This window comes from Phragmites australis, chromosome 11, assembly GCF_958298935.1.
Source record: "Phragmites australis chromosome 11, lpPhrAust1.1, whole genome shotgun sequence".
NCBI lineage: Eukaryota > Viridiplantae > Streptophyta > Magnoliopsida > Poales > Poaceae > Phragmites > Phragmites australis.
Genome location: NC_084931.1, coordinates 19,736,027 through 19,756,132, shown reverse-complemented (window position 1 = coordinate 19,756,132; position 20,106 = coordinate 19,736,027). Strand labels below are relative to the sequence as shown.

Here is a 20,106-nt window from a genome sequence, read left to right as displayed (position 1 = left end):
CAGCAGCACGATGCCACGGCCATCGTCAGGCATGTACGACTACGTCGAGTTGCTCGACATCAGCCTCGACCAGCTCAACGACGCTCTCGTCGGCACCGTGGGCTATGCTGACAAGGTGACGACATGGCCCAACACCGCACTAACAAACCAGGGCGCGTGTAACGACAACCTCACCGTCATGCCGGAGACTATAGCTCTGCAGTTCGGCTTGTTGGAATTGATCTCGGCTACGTAACGAACACCCTAACGTTTTCCGTAACTAACTACCAAGAGAAAAAGGGGATCCCCGTTCCCACACGCGCCACACACCCACCGATCAGAGGCGCAACCAACATTATTGTTTGTGGTCCCATCATGTGCAGCACTACATAAATAGGGGGAGGGGGAGTCTGGTGCTTTCGTGATCACAATTCATGCTAGGGTTTTGGCTCCCCCAACATACCCACCGATCCTCATGAGCGCTGATGACAGGATGAAGACTATCACTGCACCACTCCATCCTCAACATCTCACCATCGACAATGTGATCAACTACATCGATCTCTTCATCACGCTGGCCACCTCTACCTCAACCCTGACGACCATGAGTGCCACATCATCTTCACCGAACAATCATCTACATCATTGTTCCACTTCATCACCAACTCATCTACCTACCATCAGGTTCTCATAAGGTCTAATGCTTCCATTATTGGGTGTTCAAATCATTGAGCTAGGTGCTTCATGTTAATTAGTGTCACACCCGATTTTATAAAGGGACAAAACCAGATGTAAACTACATGTATGCCAAGATCAAATTTCATACATGTAACGACTTTATCAGTGTATCACACACAGTGTCACTATTACAACAGTTAACTTAACCAAGATAGAAAGACCTCAAAGTCTTTAACTAAGCACACTAGCAAAACGTAACGAAGCTCCCATCTTCCACAAGCAATTGACTAGGGGTCCACCAGCCTAGCAATCTTCATCTTCATCGATGTAGTAGTCTTATTCTCCTTCAGTGTTTGAGCAGCGTTTGATGTACATTTGGATGAAAATAGCAAGTGTGAGTACATATCGTACTCCGCAAGCATGGAAAATAAATGACATGCAAGCTTAAATAAAGGAACATACTATAACAGGTTAAATTTGCATAAATGACAATTGTGCTAACGTAGATTTATAAAAGCATCCTATTTAACTATGTGATTCATCACTAGACTTCCATCTCCTAAAAACATCTCCCTATGTTTCCCAACTACTTAGAAAGCACATCAAGTTCCTAAACTAACCGACTTCATACCTATCATAGGTAACATCCCACTAACCAACCAAACCATCCAACTAATCATGTGAGGATCCAAGTCTCTCATGACCGTGAGCATGATTGATATATAAAATTTTACACTCTATAGAGGTTGTCAACCTTTCCCCATGAGTTATGATTTCCATGTTGCCGTGTTTGCAAGACACTTAACACACGCCTATGGTGTGTCGCTCAGAAAATCACTACAAGGTTGTTACAAAGCATCCTCCCAACAAGAATAAGCCCGCTAAGGTTTCACTGCCATTAAAGTGGTGTCACACTACCCAGAAGCCTCCTTTTGCACCTTGTATCTTCAGAAAGTTCTATTCTTCCCTTCCGCTTCTCCATAAATGTTCTAACTCATAGTTGCATAGTTCATTAGTCATGTTTAACCAACAATCTATCCATACCCTTGTGCAAAGCTAAGCAAAAGCTACCCATCATAACCACTACTAACAACTAGGTGACAAGACTATATGGAACATGGTGTTATAAGTAAATGTGATTCAAAATTAACAGCATACATGTTTGAAGTAAAGAACACATTTCAAAAATTGGGATCAGAATGTTCAAGGACACTTGCCTCTTCCAACTTGCTGCTCAGACTCTTCAAAGAATTGGTCCTAGAGATTCTTGAACTGCTCCTCGTCTGCTCTCGAAACACACTGGAAAATACACAACAAAACTAACTAAGAATAGTACACCAAACAATAGCTAACATCTATTAAAAAGGTACTAAAAGAGAGTACATGCTACTACAAACATGTGAGTGCGAAAATCGTCTAAATCGAAGCTAAAACGAGAAAGTTACACTAAAAACAAGTTTAGGGTTAAATCTGAAAAAGAAAAGGACCTATTTTGAATAAAACACAGAGAGTAGGGGCCTTTTATAAAAATAGGAAAGTTTAAGGGCTAAACTACAAAAATATAGGGGCTTTTAGGTATATACGGGAAAGTTTAGGGGCTAAAGTGCAAAATTGCCAATTTTCCCGAATTAAAAATAAATTGGGCTGACTAGGTATAGGCTCTACTGATGGCTTGACACGTCGGCAGGTTTTGTTGATGTGGTTGGCTGACATGGCAAAAAGCACTGACGAGGATTATGTAGCCACAAGTCATCATGTGATTGGGCGGCGAAGGGGTATATATAGATCTGATCTCACCATGCGATTTGGATCTAATGGCCAAGGAAGATGGGCAATGCTTTGGAGTCTTGCCGACGGTGGATGGGCTTCGGCACGATGATAGAAGGGAATCAAGCGGTGGCGGACTCACCGAAGAGGACCGGGGGTACGGAGAACTTGAGGTGCCAAATATGGGCAACAGTGCCGTATTTGGTACCTCATGTGCCAAAAATTGCCTGTATTCGGCACCTAAGGTGATGAATACGGTGCACAGTGCCATATTTGGCACCTCAGGCACCGAATACAGCTCGACCTGCTGCTCCCATCACTTCCTATCTCTGCTTTTGGCACACGGTGATGTCATGTCATCTCGCTATCACTTCATGTCTCTACTGTCCCTGGTAATTAGTGATCCTCGCACTGTTGTTTTTTGCTATAAAATGAGAGCGCGCTTGTGAGGAGTAGCATTAGCGCATGCACGAGCCACAGCACTAGAGGAGAGCAGAAGCGCAAGTAAGGAGGAGAGGAGAGAAGAAGCAGCAGCGCAACGCGTGGAGAAGAGAGGAGAATCAGCGCGAGGTGAGGAGTAACAGCAACGCGATGAGAGGAGAATCAGCCCGAAGCAAAGAGGAGTAGCAGCGCGAGATACGATAAGTACTTAAATTATGTTTTTAATTAGTACTTGCAGCAATAATAGTAATTAGAGTAAGTAGAGTGTTTAATCCATTTAATTATATTTATTCAATTATTTTCTTAGTTTGATTATATGAATCTGATTATTTGCTTAGTTAGTGTAATAGTAATTAGCGTGAATTTGTATAATAGTAATTAGCATGATGTTGTGTAATAGTAATTATTTGCTTAGGTTAGTAGATTTTATAATAGTCATTAGTGTGAATTTGATTAGTCAAAAAAAACTTAGACTGGACAGAAAGATTTGATTCAAATCACAATGCACCGATAAATTATCAAATTGAAATCTTCAAATTAATAGTGGTGTGCGTCGGTTTAATTAGTTTTTAATGTAATCCATTAAAATAGCGATGTACACATGAACTCTTAGCCTTAGTTAAATAAAAGAAGCAGCTATGAAGTAAAATAGATGAATGTTTTTAGTGTCTTGTACTCACCGTAGACTCCATTACTCCCCTCAGCTCACTCAGCACAATGAAATCTATGAATAGGTTAATAGTGCAAAGTCAATTTATAATGAGATTGAATATTTGGTCAATATAACTTTTATGTTATTTTAAATCATATTTTAATTCAATATTGAATATTGATTATTTCATTTGTATTCAATAATGATGATTTAATTAGCATTGTTAATTACTTAAATATTTAGCATGTGTATCATGCAAATATCTAAGTAGTAATTTTATTAGATGTACTTTTGTTTAGCAGATACGGTATGAATTTTCATATTTGTTATGAAAAACGTCTCACAGTTTTGTACGGGAGGCTCATAACAATTCAGAACTGCCAACACATAGAGAGTTTGATTGAGGTACCTAATGACCTAGATGACCTGAAATCATATGTTATGAGTCTTTTGTGTGTAAACTAATAATCCCATACTATTGTCACATGTTATGACGGATCACAATGCGTAGCACCGTACTTCATGATATATGCATTGAGGAGCACATGACTTTCCAAGATGCGGTCTTTCAATATCTAAAGCAGCTACAAAGCGATCGATGGGCCTACGTGGGTATCTCATCCCCGAGCACGATACACAGATCCTGGAAGGCCTAGATTCACGAGGCTGCAATGTGACATGGATAAAGCAGATGCTGTTGATGGCCTACACAAGTGCAAACTTTGTAAGCAACCTGACCATGACAAGAGGACATGTCCGACCCGACAGTAAACTATCCCGCACTATCAAACTGCAGTGTTTTAACCATAAAGTTTGTTTTTCACCTATTTATTGAACCATGAAGCTTGTAACATATTTTTATTTGTTATTCAAATACTTATTGAACCTCAGATGCCGAATACGGTGAGTTTTCAGCACCTGAAGTGCTGAATATGGCCCGGGCACACTGTTCCAGGGTTTTCTCGGAATTTAAGGTACCGAATATGAGTACTAAATTTGTAAATACACAAATATATTGTCTATTTTGATAAATATGCCAACGTATGTTGTCTATTTTTCCATTTTTGTTGTATGGATGCAGTCTCCTGCAAAAAGGTTTTAAGACAGAGAGGAGATTGACTACATAATACTCCAACCTCACACAAGATACCAAATGGAAAAAAGGGGATTATCTAGAAAGACTATATAGTCGAAGATCGCAGACCCTTTCTTCTCTGTCACAACTCACAACGCCATTGCCCCCGCTCCCCTCGCTCTCGTCGGAGGAACTCGCTGGCTTCCGAGACTTGGACTGAGGCACGTGAAGTTGCCGAATGAACCACCGGAAAGAAGACCGTTCTATTAAACTACAATAACTCTGTAGCGAAAATGGCCCTATTAGGTCATGATTGTGATTTTGGTGATTAATGACAATATAGTCAATGGGATTAATATGTTTGTCAAGAATATATGTTACTAGATCTCATGGATGCAATACATCAAGAAGCCACCATAGCCGGGACAAAGTTTGATTGAATTGAAAAAAGTTCCAAAGAAATTGTTCTCACCGGAAGGTCCGACGCTGGAAGACTTGCACTCACCAGAGTATTATGTCCAGAGGCAGTTTGCCCCACCAGATGATCTGGTGATAAAGAGTGTACACGTCGGAGCAATTCTGTCAGAAGGAGTCAGAGTGGATTGCACTCACCGGAAGGTCCGGTGATCAAAAGAGATGTACACCGGACTAATTCTTGCAGAGAAGAATCCAAGCGCAGAAAATCGAAGATCTATTCAGCGGATAGTCCGATGATGAAGTGATGCACACTGGAGGCTTCACCGAAGCATTTAACAGAAGGGTCATTTTTCAGAGAAATTTGAAGTTATATGCACCGGATTATCCGGTGATCTGAAGGACACATACACCGGACTATTTAACAGAAGGACTATTTTTCTGGAGAAAATCTGAGTTGAACTGATCGGATTGTCTGGTGACTTATAGGAATTATCACCGGACTATTTAACAGAAGCTTGGTATTTTTGGAGGAAATGGATTAGAAGGCACCGGATGATACGGTGATGGATTGAAGATTACACTGTACAATCCCCTGTTCAAAAGAACTCTGAGTGGAGTTCCAACGGCTAGTTTCTGAGAATGTACATACCGGATGGTTCGGTGCTTGTACCTTTGTTAACGCTGGATCATTCGGTGTTCACAGAATATGTGAGCCGTTGGGATAACGGCTAGTCCGCGGGGTTGAGGCTATAAATACCCCTCCACTCATTCATTTGAAGTTGCTGGAGTCTAGAGAAACCCTTGTACACCTAAGAAGACATCCAAGCCATCCAAGAGCATAAAATGTTCATCCAAGGTGATTAAGCGCACAATTAGTGAGTGATTAGTGCTTATAGGCCTAAAGAGAAGAGTTGCTAAGTACTGCAACCTAGAGTGCGGATCAAGGAGTGATCCAAACATATACCAAGAGGTACGTCGGCACCTTGGAGTCTTGGTGACTCGTCGGTAACTTGTGGACCCTCTGGCTTGGTGTAGAGCGGTGACAAGAGGATTGTGTAGGGACGCGGAGGCCCTTGTCTTTATGACTAAAGTTTCGAAGTGAAGATGACGTACAAGTGACCTGAAGAGAGGTTAGTGGTGAGACCTCACCTTGTGGCTTGGTGGCTTGGTGGCTCATGGTGCTTGAGGCCTTATCTTGGTGATTTAGTATCTCAAGAGCCGTGATCGGAAGAGACTTGACGACTGGGAATATATACTTTGTGGAACTCCAACTTAGACTAGGGGTGGCTTGTGTGCCACCGATACCACGGGATAAAAATCTCTCGTGCCGAATTTGTCTTTCTACCTCATTTACGTTTACATTTACTTACTTGTAATTTACCTTACAATTCTCTTAAGCGGTAGAGTAGACACACTAGATAAGCCTAGAGTATATTTAGATAGAAATTGAGATAGGCTTATCTTGTGAAAGTTTTGGAACCAATAGTTTTTAAGTGTCCTAATTCACCTCCTTTTAGGACGTCCTCAATTCCTTTCAAACTCCCCCCTCCCAAAAAAAAAAGAACAACTGACCCACTATAGCAGCACCTTTCTAGCTTGTGCTCGATTTGGCAGTTTATATTCATGAAATGTTTTCGAAAACTTATGTTGATGCATTCAGCAAGGATCCCTTGTGCACAAATCAAATTTTAGAAAGAAAAAAACATGGAGCAGCTTTTGATAGCAAGTATGAGTGTAATCAGATCGGATATAGATGTATATAGTTTATTATGTATTGTATCATATATTTTTTTTTGAAGTCGAACACGGATAGTGTCAGATAATTATTTCTTCATCTTGTATCATATCCTCTTTTTTTTCTCAGAGTCAGAGTCGGAGTAGACAATGCCGCAAGCTTTCAATTAGTCGGATATATGAAAAATTTTCGCTTCATTTGCATCTCCATACAGCACATTAGACAATATATAGGTGCAATTAAAGTGAGCATAGAAAGTAATCACTGAGATGTGAAAACAAGAGTATTCAGTATTATCTATCTACAGATGTGCGACAATCTACCTATATATTATCATATTTTTAACTAAAATCATAATAAATTTTCTCTTTAACATCAAACATTCAGATACTTTGAATGAGTACCAATCATTCTGTATTTTTTTTTTAATTCAGAATCGAACACAAATAGTATCAGATAGCTATTATTACATTCTATATTTATTTTGCAAGACTTCGATAGGACGGGCAGTGAAAAAATATCCATCCTGTTTTCACCTAATAGCAAGGAATACGAACTTATGGCAGTAATGAACTAAGTTCTGCACTTTCGCTACGTTTAATTAAATGTATGAGCAGAAAACAATCATTATTCTGCTCACATATGTTCGAACATTGGATGACCAGAACAAAATGCAATGCGAATCAATTGAAGACAAAAGTAGCAACAAAAACGAACGGAATCCATACAAACAAATCCTTATCACGAGCTCAACTGTTCAGGGCAAGACAATAAGCAGCAACAACAACAATAGAAACAGAAGCAAGACTGCCTCAAAAGCACCTCTCGCCTGAGCCCAAGGCGCCATTTTCCATCTTGCTCTTGATTATGGCACCGCTAAATAACACCAGATACAAAGAAAACAAACCCGAAGTTGCCGTCATCATCTCTCATCTAATTAAACTGAAATCGGAAACTGCAAACAGAAAGATGGAGGTAGCCCGATCCTAGAATTGCTTCTTTTTCCGAATCCTCTTGCTCCTCCACGACATGAGAGCAGCTGCTGCGGTTGTGCCACCTCGTCTTTGCTTGACCTGCTTCATCGGCTTCCGCTCCCGCTGCTTTCCCGTGAAGCAGGGCTTCAGGATTGCTCCCTGAAGGCTGAAGCTTGTCGTGCCTTCTTCCAGTGCTTCTCTCTTGACGCCGACTGCAGGGGCAACGCTCTCATCCTCGGAATGTGCGCCGGTTTCTCGCTTCACCGATACCCTTAGTCGTTTGCTTGGATGACTGATCACCTCAAAGTTTTGGTATCCTTCCTCAGCCGCTTGGTTGTCAATCAATACATTTTCAGAACTCTGCAAGCAAAGGAAAAAATAATAGTAAATAAACTAGCCAAAAACAACAATAATTCTCATTCTTTGCAGAATGAGAGAATTCTTAAAGTTGTTACTTTATAGTAGAGTCTAGATACTAAAGGAAAACTCACTAGAAGTTTAATTCGGGTTTATAATCTTAACATAAAGATATATTCCGGTTTATTGATTATCAGACAGCACTGAACATTTGAGAGGATGTGGCGCTCTCTTGTGCTTTCTTTTAGACCCAGCTTTAATGCAAGTTAATATTTGATTTCATCTAATCAGTTACTTGAATTGCTACTTTTCAGACCTCCTTTGATTCGATATGCACTGCATCTCATCAATGAGCATGCGTAAAAAATTCCAGAAGACAACAACTATTACTAATCAGAATTTTGACAACATCTAAGTCAAATGCTATGTTAGGCCTTCTTGAAGTGCTTAGGAGAAAGTCACCCATAACTATGCTGTGCTGGACAGTTTTTAACTTGTAACTGATAGAAGTTGAAGCTCAAGCTCCTTTAAATAGGTGACGACACTGCCAAGTTATTATGGTGTGAGACAATAGTCATAGAAGCTTACTTCACGTAATTGTCCCATCTGATGTGGACCTTCAGCTGACAATAAGCTCATGGTGCTCTCAAAAATATCCATGTTGCTAGCTTCTCCATAGCTCGAGACAGCACTTCCAGGCATGGCAGAGTCGTCCATGTCACAATCTGATGTGTCCTGGGGAGATCTCTCAAGCAGTCCAGCAACTTTGCCCTTTCCTGGTGAGCAATTGGAGCTCTGTGTACTGTTGACCCATGTGTTAACTTTAAGGGTTATTCCCTTCTTCTTAGCCATTGCTTTCTTGAGATTTGATCTCAGAAGAAATACTCTGTCCTGAACAGATTGAATACTTAAAAGAATCTGCTCAGCAGTGGTATCACCTCCTTCAATACCGAGTAGCCAATCAGCATCATTGTTCCCTTTTGTGTTGTCATCCGCTGGATGGTCAAGAAAAGGTTTCATTAATTTAACTGCACCATTTAACAAAAAATTACATACTGTACTCCTAAATAAAAGCACGTACCAATCAGGTCACAAGGTTTGGTAAACTGAGCTCCGAATGTAATCATTAGAACAAAATTTTTACTAATTGGGTCAGCATACCTAGTGCTACGCTCATCACAGAAGCAGGAATTGAGTTTCTACTTACTTTTCTGTGCGATCTCTTGATGGAAGATGCAGCTAATAAAGGTATTTTGCTCTAACAAATATAATACTAAAGATACTCCAAAAACTATAACAAAAAAGGAGTTTAATATGTATGAAGAAACAAACAATGCAATCAGCAATGACAGTGTTACCGAAATTCGCATTGTCTTCAATAGAATGGCCATCTCCTTCTGTTTTCTCTGCAGGATAATTGATGTGAGATATCAACAAGACAATTGGTATCTCTATGTGTAAAGTAGACCATAGTGTTTACCAAAGTAAGAGAATATGGTGTGGTTTGAGATGTATGATGAAGCATCCATTTTTTCTTCGTTTTTCTTTCTCCTCCTCCGTTTCATAGTCTTCCTGCAGCAATGAGAGGAGAAGGGTACTGATCTCGACGAGGAGCAATCCAACTCAATCATTTTTGTCTGCAACTCCTTCTCATGCTTAAGTACAGAAAGTTCCTTGTCGTATTTGGAGACTTGAGACTGCAGATCCTTCATCCGCAGCTCTAACCATTGGCATCGCCACATTAATGGGCTTACGTACTTTCGCCAATGATCAGTTACCTTTTTCTTCCTGTAATAGATGATAAATAGTTGTTACATACACTTTACCTTATCTAAAGTAAGGTGAAATGCATAAACAGTGAAGTAATTGACATAATACCATGGATTGGAACCAAAGGCACTGGACATTGCTGCAAACAAATTGAAAACTACACAAATAAAAATGGCATATTCTGTACCTAATGTTCAGGCATCATGCTGCCAAGATTTGAATTTTGTAATTTGTATGTTCATAAACGCTTAGGAATAGACATCTACAGTATCATCAAACTCACAAGGGAGACCTCAGTCACAAACTGGATTCAGCATGGCATAAGTTGGATACAAGAGCCAACACATAGTTAGGATTTTGTAAACTCATTACTTCAGTAATCAACTACATTAGATCCTAGAGATGGTTTGTTATCACTAAGACAATTTTTTTCATATGATGGATATTGAAATACACAGTGCTGTCCTTATCATCCTGGGCTCAGAAGCCCAGCTTCTTAGAGCACAAAAAGAACTATGAGAGAGAAGCACCAGGTCTGAGGCGCTCAGCTGCTCTGGAGCTAGCTTCAGAAGCTAGCTTCTAGAGCCTACGAATTGAAACTGTAAGCAAGTGCCTAAAATTTTATTAGAGCAATCTTCTAAAAACATCAGATCTTCAGATAAGGATGATCTTTAGTCTCTTAAGGATGAATTCGACATTTATGAGAAGGCAGAAAAGCAAGTTTGAAAGTACTAATGGATACCCAACCTACTTACTTCAACAATCTATCCAAATTGTCAGAAGCAGCTGCGTCTAGCAGAGCAGCAGCATCTCCATTAGGATGATAGCGGCAGAACGGTGAGGCCACCTCAATGTCACTAATCTCCGAAGGCCTCGCATCACCCTCTGATCCCGATAGAGTGTCGCCAAAAGAACTTGAGCACTCTGTGGCGTCGGGGTCTTCAGCTGTGGCCAATTTGCTCCAAGCGGTGCCACCGTCCAGGCCGACAATGTCAACTTCCAAGTCCAGTAGTTCATTAGCATCCTCCATTTTAAACTAGGCGTCAACCTCCATATGTACTGAGAAATTTAAGAAGTTAGCATTTTCAACAAAAGAATGCGATAACATAAGGATATGAAGTGTACAACTTGAGGAGGGGGCTGTAGAACTTATCCCCCACTGAGTTCCCTTGGCATGTAGGCATCACATGAGCACATGTTAGAGCCCCAATTCGCGGAAAACTACACAGTTTGCAACTTGTCCGAGCTAATGAATTCGAATATATAGCATCAATGCGCACACTAACCAACCGCGGCTTCTCTCGCGCCAGCCGCCTGATGTTGGCACGGCTGTCCTTAACTACTCCTGGGCCGCGGTGGCGGAGCTAACAGGCGGCGATGCGACCAACGGAACCACAGAGGCCGGCATCCACGGCGAGGAGGGACAATGGCGGCTCATGCAGGTCGGGACAGAGCCGCCTGGCGCACGCGCGCACCAGGCAGCAGCGCTTACCCGGCAAATCTCACGTCTCTCCCAGCCTCTGAATTCTCGCTCCTGTCCTCTGCTCACGCGGCGCAAAGCGAAAATCAGCGGCGGCGGCGGTGATGGTGGCGGCGGCGGCGGCAGCTGAGTATGGCGAAGGAATTAACAATTCGCGGGAGAAAAACTAAAGAGGGAACCAACAAAAAGGGAGGCAGTGGCAGAGTAACTGAAGGCCAATGAGGCGAGGGGAATCTAACCCTAATGGGCTTTTTAGATGGGCCTAATTGGGCCCTTGTAATGGGTCGGGTGTTGCAAATTCCACGATCCTTCCCACTCTTTTTTATTTTTTATTTTATTTTTATATTTTGAAAGTTAAAAATTGCAAAAATATCGTAAATTCCCGAGGAAGAAATTCAGTCATTCTAAACAGGGCAAAGCATAAAGACATGGGATCCAGATCTGTGACTTTAGCTGTCGGAGACACAGTAAACTGAGTCTTGATGAACAGTTTTTTTTTCCGTCGGAAACCTTATCACGGGGGTACTGTTCACCAACACAGAAGTACGAGATTACTGTTTATAAAATACTGTAGCACAAGATCTGAACTGTTCACTTTTGATCTTAATAACTCAGATCCGTTTGAAGTCACTGACTTTACACTGAAGTAAGAGGATCTCAATCCAAAAACATGACGAACTTAAGCCAATAGCATTGCATTCATGCTCCCAGAATGTCCATCTGCTTTGGAATTAATTCACTTTGGTGCTTCTACTCAGCCTCCATATGCATTTCACGTCCTCCGCCCATCTGATCGCTCCTGACGAGCCCCAATGAATCAACCTTGAGCAGCTTCATACGCATTTGAACCAACGGCACAGGGCACGCATAGGATCAACCAGTTTGTCGTCACTCTTTGTGAAGCTGGCAACTCTAACCAGCAAAGTAAAAGCAGGATACAAACTGCACACCTCAAATCCTAGTTTAAATGAACAGCGAGTATTTCCACCGGAGCAAAACCTATTGAACACATCAGGATATCGATCAAACAAGCGAGCCAGCTCGGTAGATCCTGAATGCTGCAAACAAGGACAGCACAAAGACCTCGGCCCCACAAGTGGAGTTTCTTGAGGAGTACCATGACATGTCGTTAATGTTACTTGGACACGGACATAGATGTCGGAATAAGACTCGGACTCAGATTTTCGATTCAGTAAAGAAAATTTGAACACATGATATACAACTCGAAATTCGACACAGGTATCAGAATCTAATTTAAATTTAGGTATCCGATTCTGCAAATAAATTTGGACACCGGTGTCGAGATAACACTGCATGTCATCCTAAATACCACACCGAAGCACTTTTCCTCGATGTTGCGCATTCCACTAGCTTCAAATGGTGAATAGCTCCCAAAGCCGGCATCTCGCATACGTGATCCTAGACCGAGTAAGCAAGTAACAGACCCAGACATCATGCCGCTTATCAAATGAAACAAGAGGCCAGCAGGAAATAGATTTCCAAAGAGTTCCTCACAAGTATTTGCTCGTCAAGACTGAACTAGGAAGGAAGGCCCGACCCTGTCCGTGTGCGTGACATGCGCTAGACACAAAACCAAACAACTACGGGAAAGCTAGCTCGATGCGGGTCGAACAGGCACTCAACAATGGCAAGGAGTAGTGAAGAGCGGGCGCCGAAGACACGGATTTTCCAAGCAGAACCGTCGCGATCCTGGTAGTGAGAACCCGGGCACACGACAACAAGGAAGTAGATAGTCTCCTTCCAAACATGAAGCTACAGTAAAGGCCGGCGGGAAAGCGGCGGCGAGCGGCCCTTACTTTCCACTTCGCAGGGTGGCGGCAAATCGTCTGAGCTCTCGGGCACCAACCGATGACTATCGATCAACAGAGGAGATAAAAGAAGACGCAGAAGCTACAGCAAAGACCGGCGAGCAAGCCGGAGACGCACGTGAGCCGAGCGAGCTGGGATCGGCCCCGGCCGCCGCCCGCGCGCGCTCTCCGTGTGTCGGAAAGTGCGCGTGTGATGGTGAAAGGATTCCACAGACAGGCGGAGAGGGAGAGAAAGAGGGGATTACCTGGGGACGATTAAGAAGACACCTGCGCTGGCCGCTGGCGGCGAGCGAGAGGCTTCGATGCTTTGTCTGCTGGGTTGAGCGCCGGCGTCAGACCGCAAGGTGGAGCGAGGGAAGGAACGGGTTTTATTCAGTTCGGGGGGTTACATTGGGATGAAAACGGACGGGTGAAATCCGGTCCTATATTCCTAATTATGATCAAATTTCACAAATTACAATATAGCTCACGGATCAAGCTCAGTTGGTCAACCAAATATCACTTATATCCTAAACTTCATTCAGACTCTAGTGACGCGATCTCAATCAGCTACCGACCTACCGATATCGTTTAAGTTCCTACACCTGCGCCACCTCCAATCATAGTTTTTATGTGACTGTATGTTATGTCGAGTACTTGAGTTACGACACATTGGTTATTTTTCAGTTAAGATTTATATCATAACATGATCTATCTGTGTATAGTATAAATTATTTTTATTGGTGTAAATTAATTATATGTCATATCGATGCTTGAAGTCATAATTCTATAGGTCAGTGTTCCTTATTTGAATTATCAGTTCTTGACCGATACCGGTATGTTTTCACTCGGATTGGTTCATTTTCGATATCTCGACGTTACCGAGTTCATACTTGTTTTCGGCTTTCCCGTATTTGATTAAGTTTTCGAGAGAAAATATGAAAATGAAAATAGTTAGGGAGTTTTCCCGACCGTTTCTATCTTTTTGCATCCATAGGTTACAAGGGCTGGGCCGAGGCCAGAACCTACGCAAAGGCTCCAATTTTTTTATTTATATATTTTCAAAATTCAAATTTAGCAATTTTAGACACCCAATTAAAAAATTACATAAATTGCCTTATGTCGCTTGTTGGAAGGGCGATAGCGACCTATCACCCATCCAACGCACGACAAGTGGTGGGCCCTACCATGCAATGGCAAATATTTAATACCCACGTTGATGTGGTTGCCACATCGACCTATCGCCCGTTAGAAGGGCAACATCATCTACACGCGCTTGGACCCATAGGAAAAGGCGTCGCATGTTGGAAAGGCAACACCCGTTAAAAGGGCGACATATTTTTCTATGTAAAGCACACTTTGGCCCTCCCCCAGCGTGTTGTGCTCATTTGGTCTTCCTGCCAGTGCTAACCGAGAGAGAAAGGAAAGGAGAGGAGAGGTGAGGGAAGGGGAGGCAAAATGAAGCGGCGATGCCTTGTCGGAATACATCTCCGGTGAAGGTAATTTTTTTGCTTTGTTTTTTTTACAAACCACTTATGGTAGTCATTAGATCTAGGTTTAGACATAGTTTAGCAATCCGATATAGGTTTAGACATAGGTTTAGAATTAGATCTAGGATTTAGATATAGTTTAGCAATGAGATGTAGGTTTAGATATATCGTAACAATTAGATGTAGGATTTAGTGATATTAGATGTAATGTTATTAGATCTAACTTTTTTTTAGTATTGTAGAGTAAATGTTGGATCTAATTCTTTAAGGAATATTGCATGGTTAGACTAGGTTTGCTGGGTAGCATTAAATATGTGTTTTTTATGTTTTATTGTTGTAAATTAGCGAATATAGTTGTTGCTAGCTGAAATATTAGTAGACTTTCTTTGTCAATCATGGATAGGTATGTCAGATAAGTAGTAGTTTAGGATTTTTTATGAGAAAAGCGATATTTTTTATGGCTGGAAGGGGTAATTCTGTCGGTGTTTGAGTCAATAGAAAAGGATATATCAAGACCGATGTGTAAGAGTGTTGGGCATTTGTACGATTGGTTAATGCAAGGTTTCAAAATAAATCTCGAGCTTCAAGAAATGACTATTAGCATTATGAACAACTATATGACTGATGGTGTCTACTAGAAGGTGTACCAGCTTAGGAAAAACCAGGTTTGAAGGGGGTACATACAAGATATAGTTGATAGTGGTTGACTACCTATGTTGCTTGTGCAATGGAAGTACAAGGAGGGAGTTGAGGAGAAGCAGGGTGGAGAGGATGTGGAGGAGGAGGCAGGTGATGAAATAGTGGAAGAAGATGTTGGGGAACCATATTCTAAGCAATCATCGACCATTATGATGGAACCTACCAGTGAGGTAAACAAGAGGGAACACATCTCTGGTTTAATTGAATAGATGGAGCAAGAGGATCGGGATGGACAGGAAGCTCCTGAATATGACATGTCGGATGATGAGGATGATGCTCCTGTCCCTCCGAACTGGAACAATCTGAATTTTAACAACCTAGTAGTAAATGAAGGGAAACAGGTGGTATGTGAGTATACTCAAAATGAGGTGACCTAGGAGGCTAGGTACCCTACAAGCTAGGCCGTGAAGGATGCTTTGGTTTAATGGCCGACGTGGTTTCGAAGACAGATTATTGTTGTGAAGTTTAGCAATAAGGACTATAATGTGAAGTGCTTGAAAGATGGTTACCTGTGATGGGTGCACACCTTCAAGGGAAAATGGGTAGATTATTGGGAAGTATCAATTGTCGTGGACCACAATTGTATGCTTGATGAACTTGAGATGAGCCACATGAACCTTTCATCAAGCTTTGTTGCCAATGTCATGTATTCTCAGATGGTGAACAACCACAACTATGAACTAGGATCCATAATCAAAGCAATTGAGGAGTAGTACCTGTACACTATTAGCTACAACAAAACTTGAAGGGCGAAGAAGAAGATAATTGAGATGACATTCGGTACCTACAAAGCATCATATAATAATCTCCTATTTGCTCACAGGAACCCTGGGACTTATTATGACATTGACTACTAATCATCGGTGGCTGAACCTATCAAGTTGGTCCTGCAGCACACTTTCTTTTCCTTCAGATCATGTATTACAGGTTTCCAGTAATGTCACCATATCCTTTACATCAATGAGACCTTCCTTACCCAGCATGTATAAGGGTCAGATACTAACTGCTATTGGGTTGATGGAAATAACCAAGTGTTACCATTGGCCTTTGCATTTGTGGAGAGTGAGAACATAAATAATTGGTATTAGGTCTTGTACCATGTGAGGATGATAATTATGGGTGCTCGACCAGATGTGTGCATTATACATGACCGGCATGTAGGGATGCTCAAGGTAATTCAAGAACTACATAATTGTATGAAGGATGACTTAGTGGGTCATGTGTGGCTAGATTTAAAGAGTAGGTGGTGCATCAAACATGTGGGTGCTAACTTCTTCTGATAATGCAAGAACAAGAACCTCATGAACATGTTTAACAGGTTGTGTTGTCATAACCAGCAACTAAAGTTTGTTGTCTTGTGAAATACACTAGATGAGTTGACCAAGAAGCAAACACAAGACTGTGCACGGAGGCTAGTGAGGGGATAGGAGGACTTACCCGTTGCTCTTGAAGCTCTACCAACAGACCATGAAGGAATGATGAGGAGCACCAGGTCGTCTATCAGGTCATTCAGCGAGTGGATTGAGAATGAGTCTAAGGAGAAGTAGGCTTTGATGTACGACACTAACAATGCTAGGTATGAAATTATGACTAAAAATTTAGTAGAGGTGTACAACTGAGTGAGGAAAGGTGTGAGAGGCCTACCTCTAGTTTGGATTGTTGAGTTCATTATTCAAGGAACCTGCAAATACTTCATGCATAGTTATGCATTAGCTTTGCTAGTAATCAACGATGCTTGTCTAATATATGGGACGAAGATCACTCAGTACATGTGAACAAGATGAAGAAGGTAGAGATGCACCGGGTGAAACCCATGGATACTTCATAGCATAGATATGAAATTCTGTGTTAGGACAAAGGTAGCAGGGGCAAGCGTGAGAGAGTTATTCAGGAGTGCACCATATTTGAGGATAGGTGCAGTTGCAGTTGCTACAAGCTAATGCTATTGTACAAGTTATGCTCCCATGTTAATGCTGCTTGCACTATGATAGACATTAGGACTCGAAAGTATGTCTCTGACTACTTCAAGAAGGAAGTTCTCTTCGCCGCATGGAACCATGAGCTCTATGGTTTTGGGATAGCAGGTTCATTCACAAAAGACCTTGGGCTAGACAAAGTGTTTGTCCCTAATCCCAAAAAGATGAAACAAAAGACGGGACGGTATAGGATGACCATGATTCGTAATGACATGGGTGAACCAGAAGTCAGGCGTTGTGTGAAATGGTGCAGCAAGTGCAATGGAACAAGCCACGCTTACAAGAAATGCACTATTGGTGTATCAAGTGCTAACATCGCTGAAGCAGGTCCTTCGAGCTTAGCTACAGATGGGAGATGTCCCTGTGCTCATCGATTGTCTGCCTCATCCACTCATAAGTTTGCTTGATGTTGTAATTCGTTGTGTCAAGATTATTCGTGTATCGAACATTGTTGTTTGTAATTCTTTTTGTTGGACTATTATTATCACTTATGTTGTACTGTTATACGTTGTACGGAACTTTGTTAAGTTATGTTTGTTTTTTTTGAGTATGTTATGTAATGTGGTATGTTTGTATGGGACTATGTTAACATATGTGTGTATTTTTTAAAACACTTTTATGTAATGTCATATGTTGCACTCTAATTTGTTACTTTATATTTGTTTTCTTTAACAAAGCCTAATTAACTTTTGTATTTGCAGGTATAACCATAGAGCACCCAAAGCTACTTGACCCTCTGTTGGATGTCAAGCACCACTCATACTTGGCTCACAAGGTCCCGGTACTACAACCACTTGTTCCGGATGAGCTCATGAGGCTTAACGAGTGTTGGATCCTCAGGTTTGCAACACTTTCCTCTGACCTCGTCTAATTCTTCCTTTGGGAAAACTGCTCATTATATTTTATTTGCAGGTTGCGTGGTCTTGGGCTAATCGTGCTGTGTAGGCTGGTGAAGGTGGACACGGTGCAGGGGGTGTTGAGTCCACGGGGAGTTTCAACTTTGCCAGGGCCCTGCTAGCAGCCCTTGTTGATAGGTGGTGGCCCGTGATGCACACATTCCGCCTCCTGTGCGGTGAGAAGGCACCCATGCAGGATCGCTTTTTGGACCAAAATGACACCATAATACAAGACATAAAACAACACAACAAATATCCATACATTTGTAACTATATTACTATCCATACATGCGCCTCATTTTTTCATCATTTTTCATACAAATTTTTTACTATTGTTGACTCTAAACAGGGCATCATGGATTCTTAGAGGAACCTTCCCATCGGAGTGCCACAATATCACGGGTGTCCTTTGTGCAGACATGGCAACCGACCTCAGATGTCAACGTTTTTCGAGGTGGAGACTTTTTATAGGAGGTTCATTTTATGGTGTGTCCCTCTTTTGCACTTTGTTCGCACCTCCCAACAATATATTGCGCACAACACAACTAATGCCACATTTATCTTCCCCAGCCTTGTCATTTCTAAGAATGGATCGACCTGGTCAGGCCACCTTACAATGGGGGCTACATCAGATAGACTAAAAGTAGACATGACTATGAGATTAGGATGGAAGAAGCACTCCAGCGGCAGGAGGCACGTCTTGAGCACCAACAGGAACATGAACACAAAGAACAGGAATGCAAGCGATAGGTCGAGGAACTTCAAAGGCGGGAAGAGAAACACCATCTCCGAGAGGGCATTTTAAGGAGGCAAGAGGTTGAACATCAAAGGCATGTGGAACTACTACAGACGTGTGAAGCCCTTCTGCGTCAGAAGGAAGAAGCTGAGCACAAAGTGACACATGAAAGAATCCCTAATACACCAAGTAGAATCCATTTTCAATCCCCTACATTTTAATATTACCATGAACTTTGTGTTAATTGTAGACGTCCAACTTTGCTAATAAAATTGCCAACTTGTACTATACTCATCCGATTAATACACTTGTACCCGTTCTAGACGTAGCATTTTCAGGCATAGCCTTTTTAGATCTAGTCTATTCAGTTAACATGATCACTCCATACAGAGTAATCAATTGCTTTTCCCAGGAGATTTTGCATGGACTTAGTCCATGAACCAACACGAAATTTCATTATGAATAGAATAGCTACTAGCCATTGGTAGAATGAAACCAATCACCTTAACCTCTTGAACTCCTACTAAAATGGTATCCAATCCTCTCCTCAAAAAATATATGCTGGCTACTGCGCCTCCTAGGGTCGAAGTACCGATGTACTGGTGTGAAGACCTTTGTAGACTGAAGAAGATGAACGACTTCTCGGACACCTACGGAAGGAGGTTCTTCATGTGTCCGAACTATGAGTACGATCCACCCGAGGGTAGGATCCATGGCGGCTACCGCCAGGTAAACACTTATGGCAAACTGCTTTACATCTATCTGTCATTTACCACTGATCATTTTGGTCTCCGTTGTAGGCTCTGACACCACTCTGTGAGTTCATACAGTGGCTCTATACTGACAGTTGCCAGCAGATGTTCCTCCTACACGAGGAGCACCGAGTGACATGTATATGATTTCATTAAATGGAAGCAAATAAGAGGAGGGAGGCTGAACACAAATACATGCAGGAGAAGCAGCAGAAGCTGAGGGAGAAGCAAACCCGCAAGAAGGAGGAAGCCCGTGAAGCAGAGAGGGAGAGGAAGTGCGAGAGGGCATGTCGAGTGCATGAGGCAGGACCAGATGCTGCGAGGAAGGAAAGTACCCACATTGCACTCAGTAGAGTTGCAGTTGTAATCGGTTTGTTTACATTCCCTAAGGCATGTTAGGTTTAGAGGCGGTATATGGCTAGGT

The 20,106-nt window shown here is 41.9% G+C and overlaps 1 protein-coding gene across 4 annotated transcripts; it reads right to left on the bottom strand.

The window, feature by feature from the left end:
* Positions 1-7,444: 7,444 nt before the first annotated feature.
* LOC133885840 (uncharacterized) lies at positions 7,445-13,488 on the bottom strand. Of its 4 annotated transcripts, none has more exons than XM_062325602.1 (6): positions 13,400-13,488; positions 10,601-10,904; positions 9,556-9,863; positions 9,434-9,481; positions 8,664-9,070; positions 7,445-8,078 (listed from the first exon to the last, which is right to left on the bottom strand). In XM_062325602.1, exons 2-6 carry the CDS (start codon positions 10,873-10,875, stop codon positions 7,731-7,733), a joined length of 1,386 nt encoding a protein of 461 aa, XP_062181586.1. In that variant the 5' UTR covers positions 10,876-10,904; positions 13,400-13,488; the 3' UTR covers positions 7,445-7,730. The 4 variants fall into 4 exon arrangements, with proteins under 4 accessions (XP_062181586.1, XP_062181583.1, XP_062181584.1 ...); XM_062325599.1 differs by lacking the exon at positions 13,400-13,488 and adding an exon at positions 11,132-11,509; XM_062325600.1 differs by lacking the exon at positions 13,400-13,488 and adding an exon at positions 11,136-11,509.
* Positions 13,489-20,106: the final 6,618 nt, after the last annotated feature.

Bases quoted from the DNA above. Each gene is read 5' to 3' on its own strand.
- LOC133885840 (XM_062325602.1), bottom strand. From the start codon at position 10,875: ATGGAGGATGCTAATGAACTACTGGACTTGGAAGTTGACATTGTCGGC. The intron at 9,482-9,555 runs GTAAACACTATG...ATTATCCTGCAG, and splicing joins CACCATATTCTCTTACTTTG to AGAAAACAGAAGGAGATGGC. The intron at 9,071-9,433 runs GTAACACTGTCA...TTGACCATCCAG, and splicing joins TGAAGACAATGCGAATTTCG to CGGATGACAACACAAAAGGG.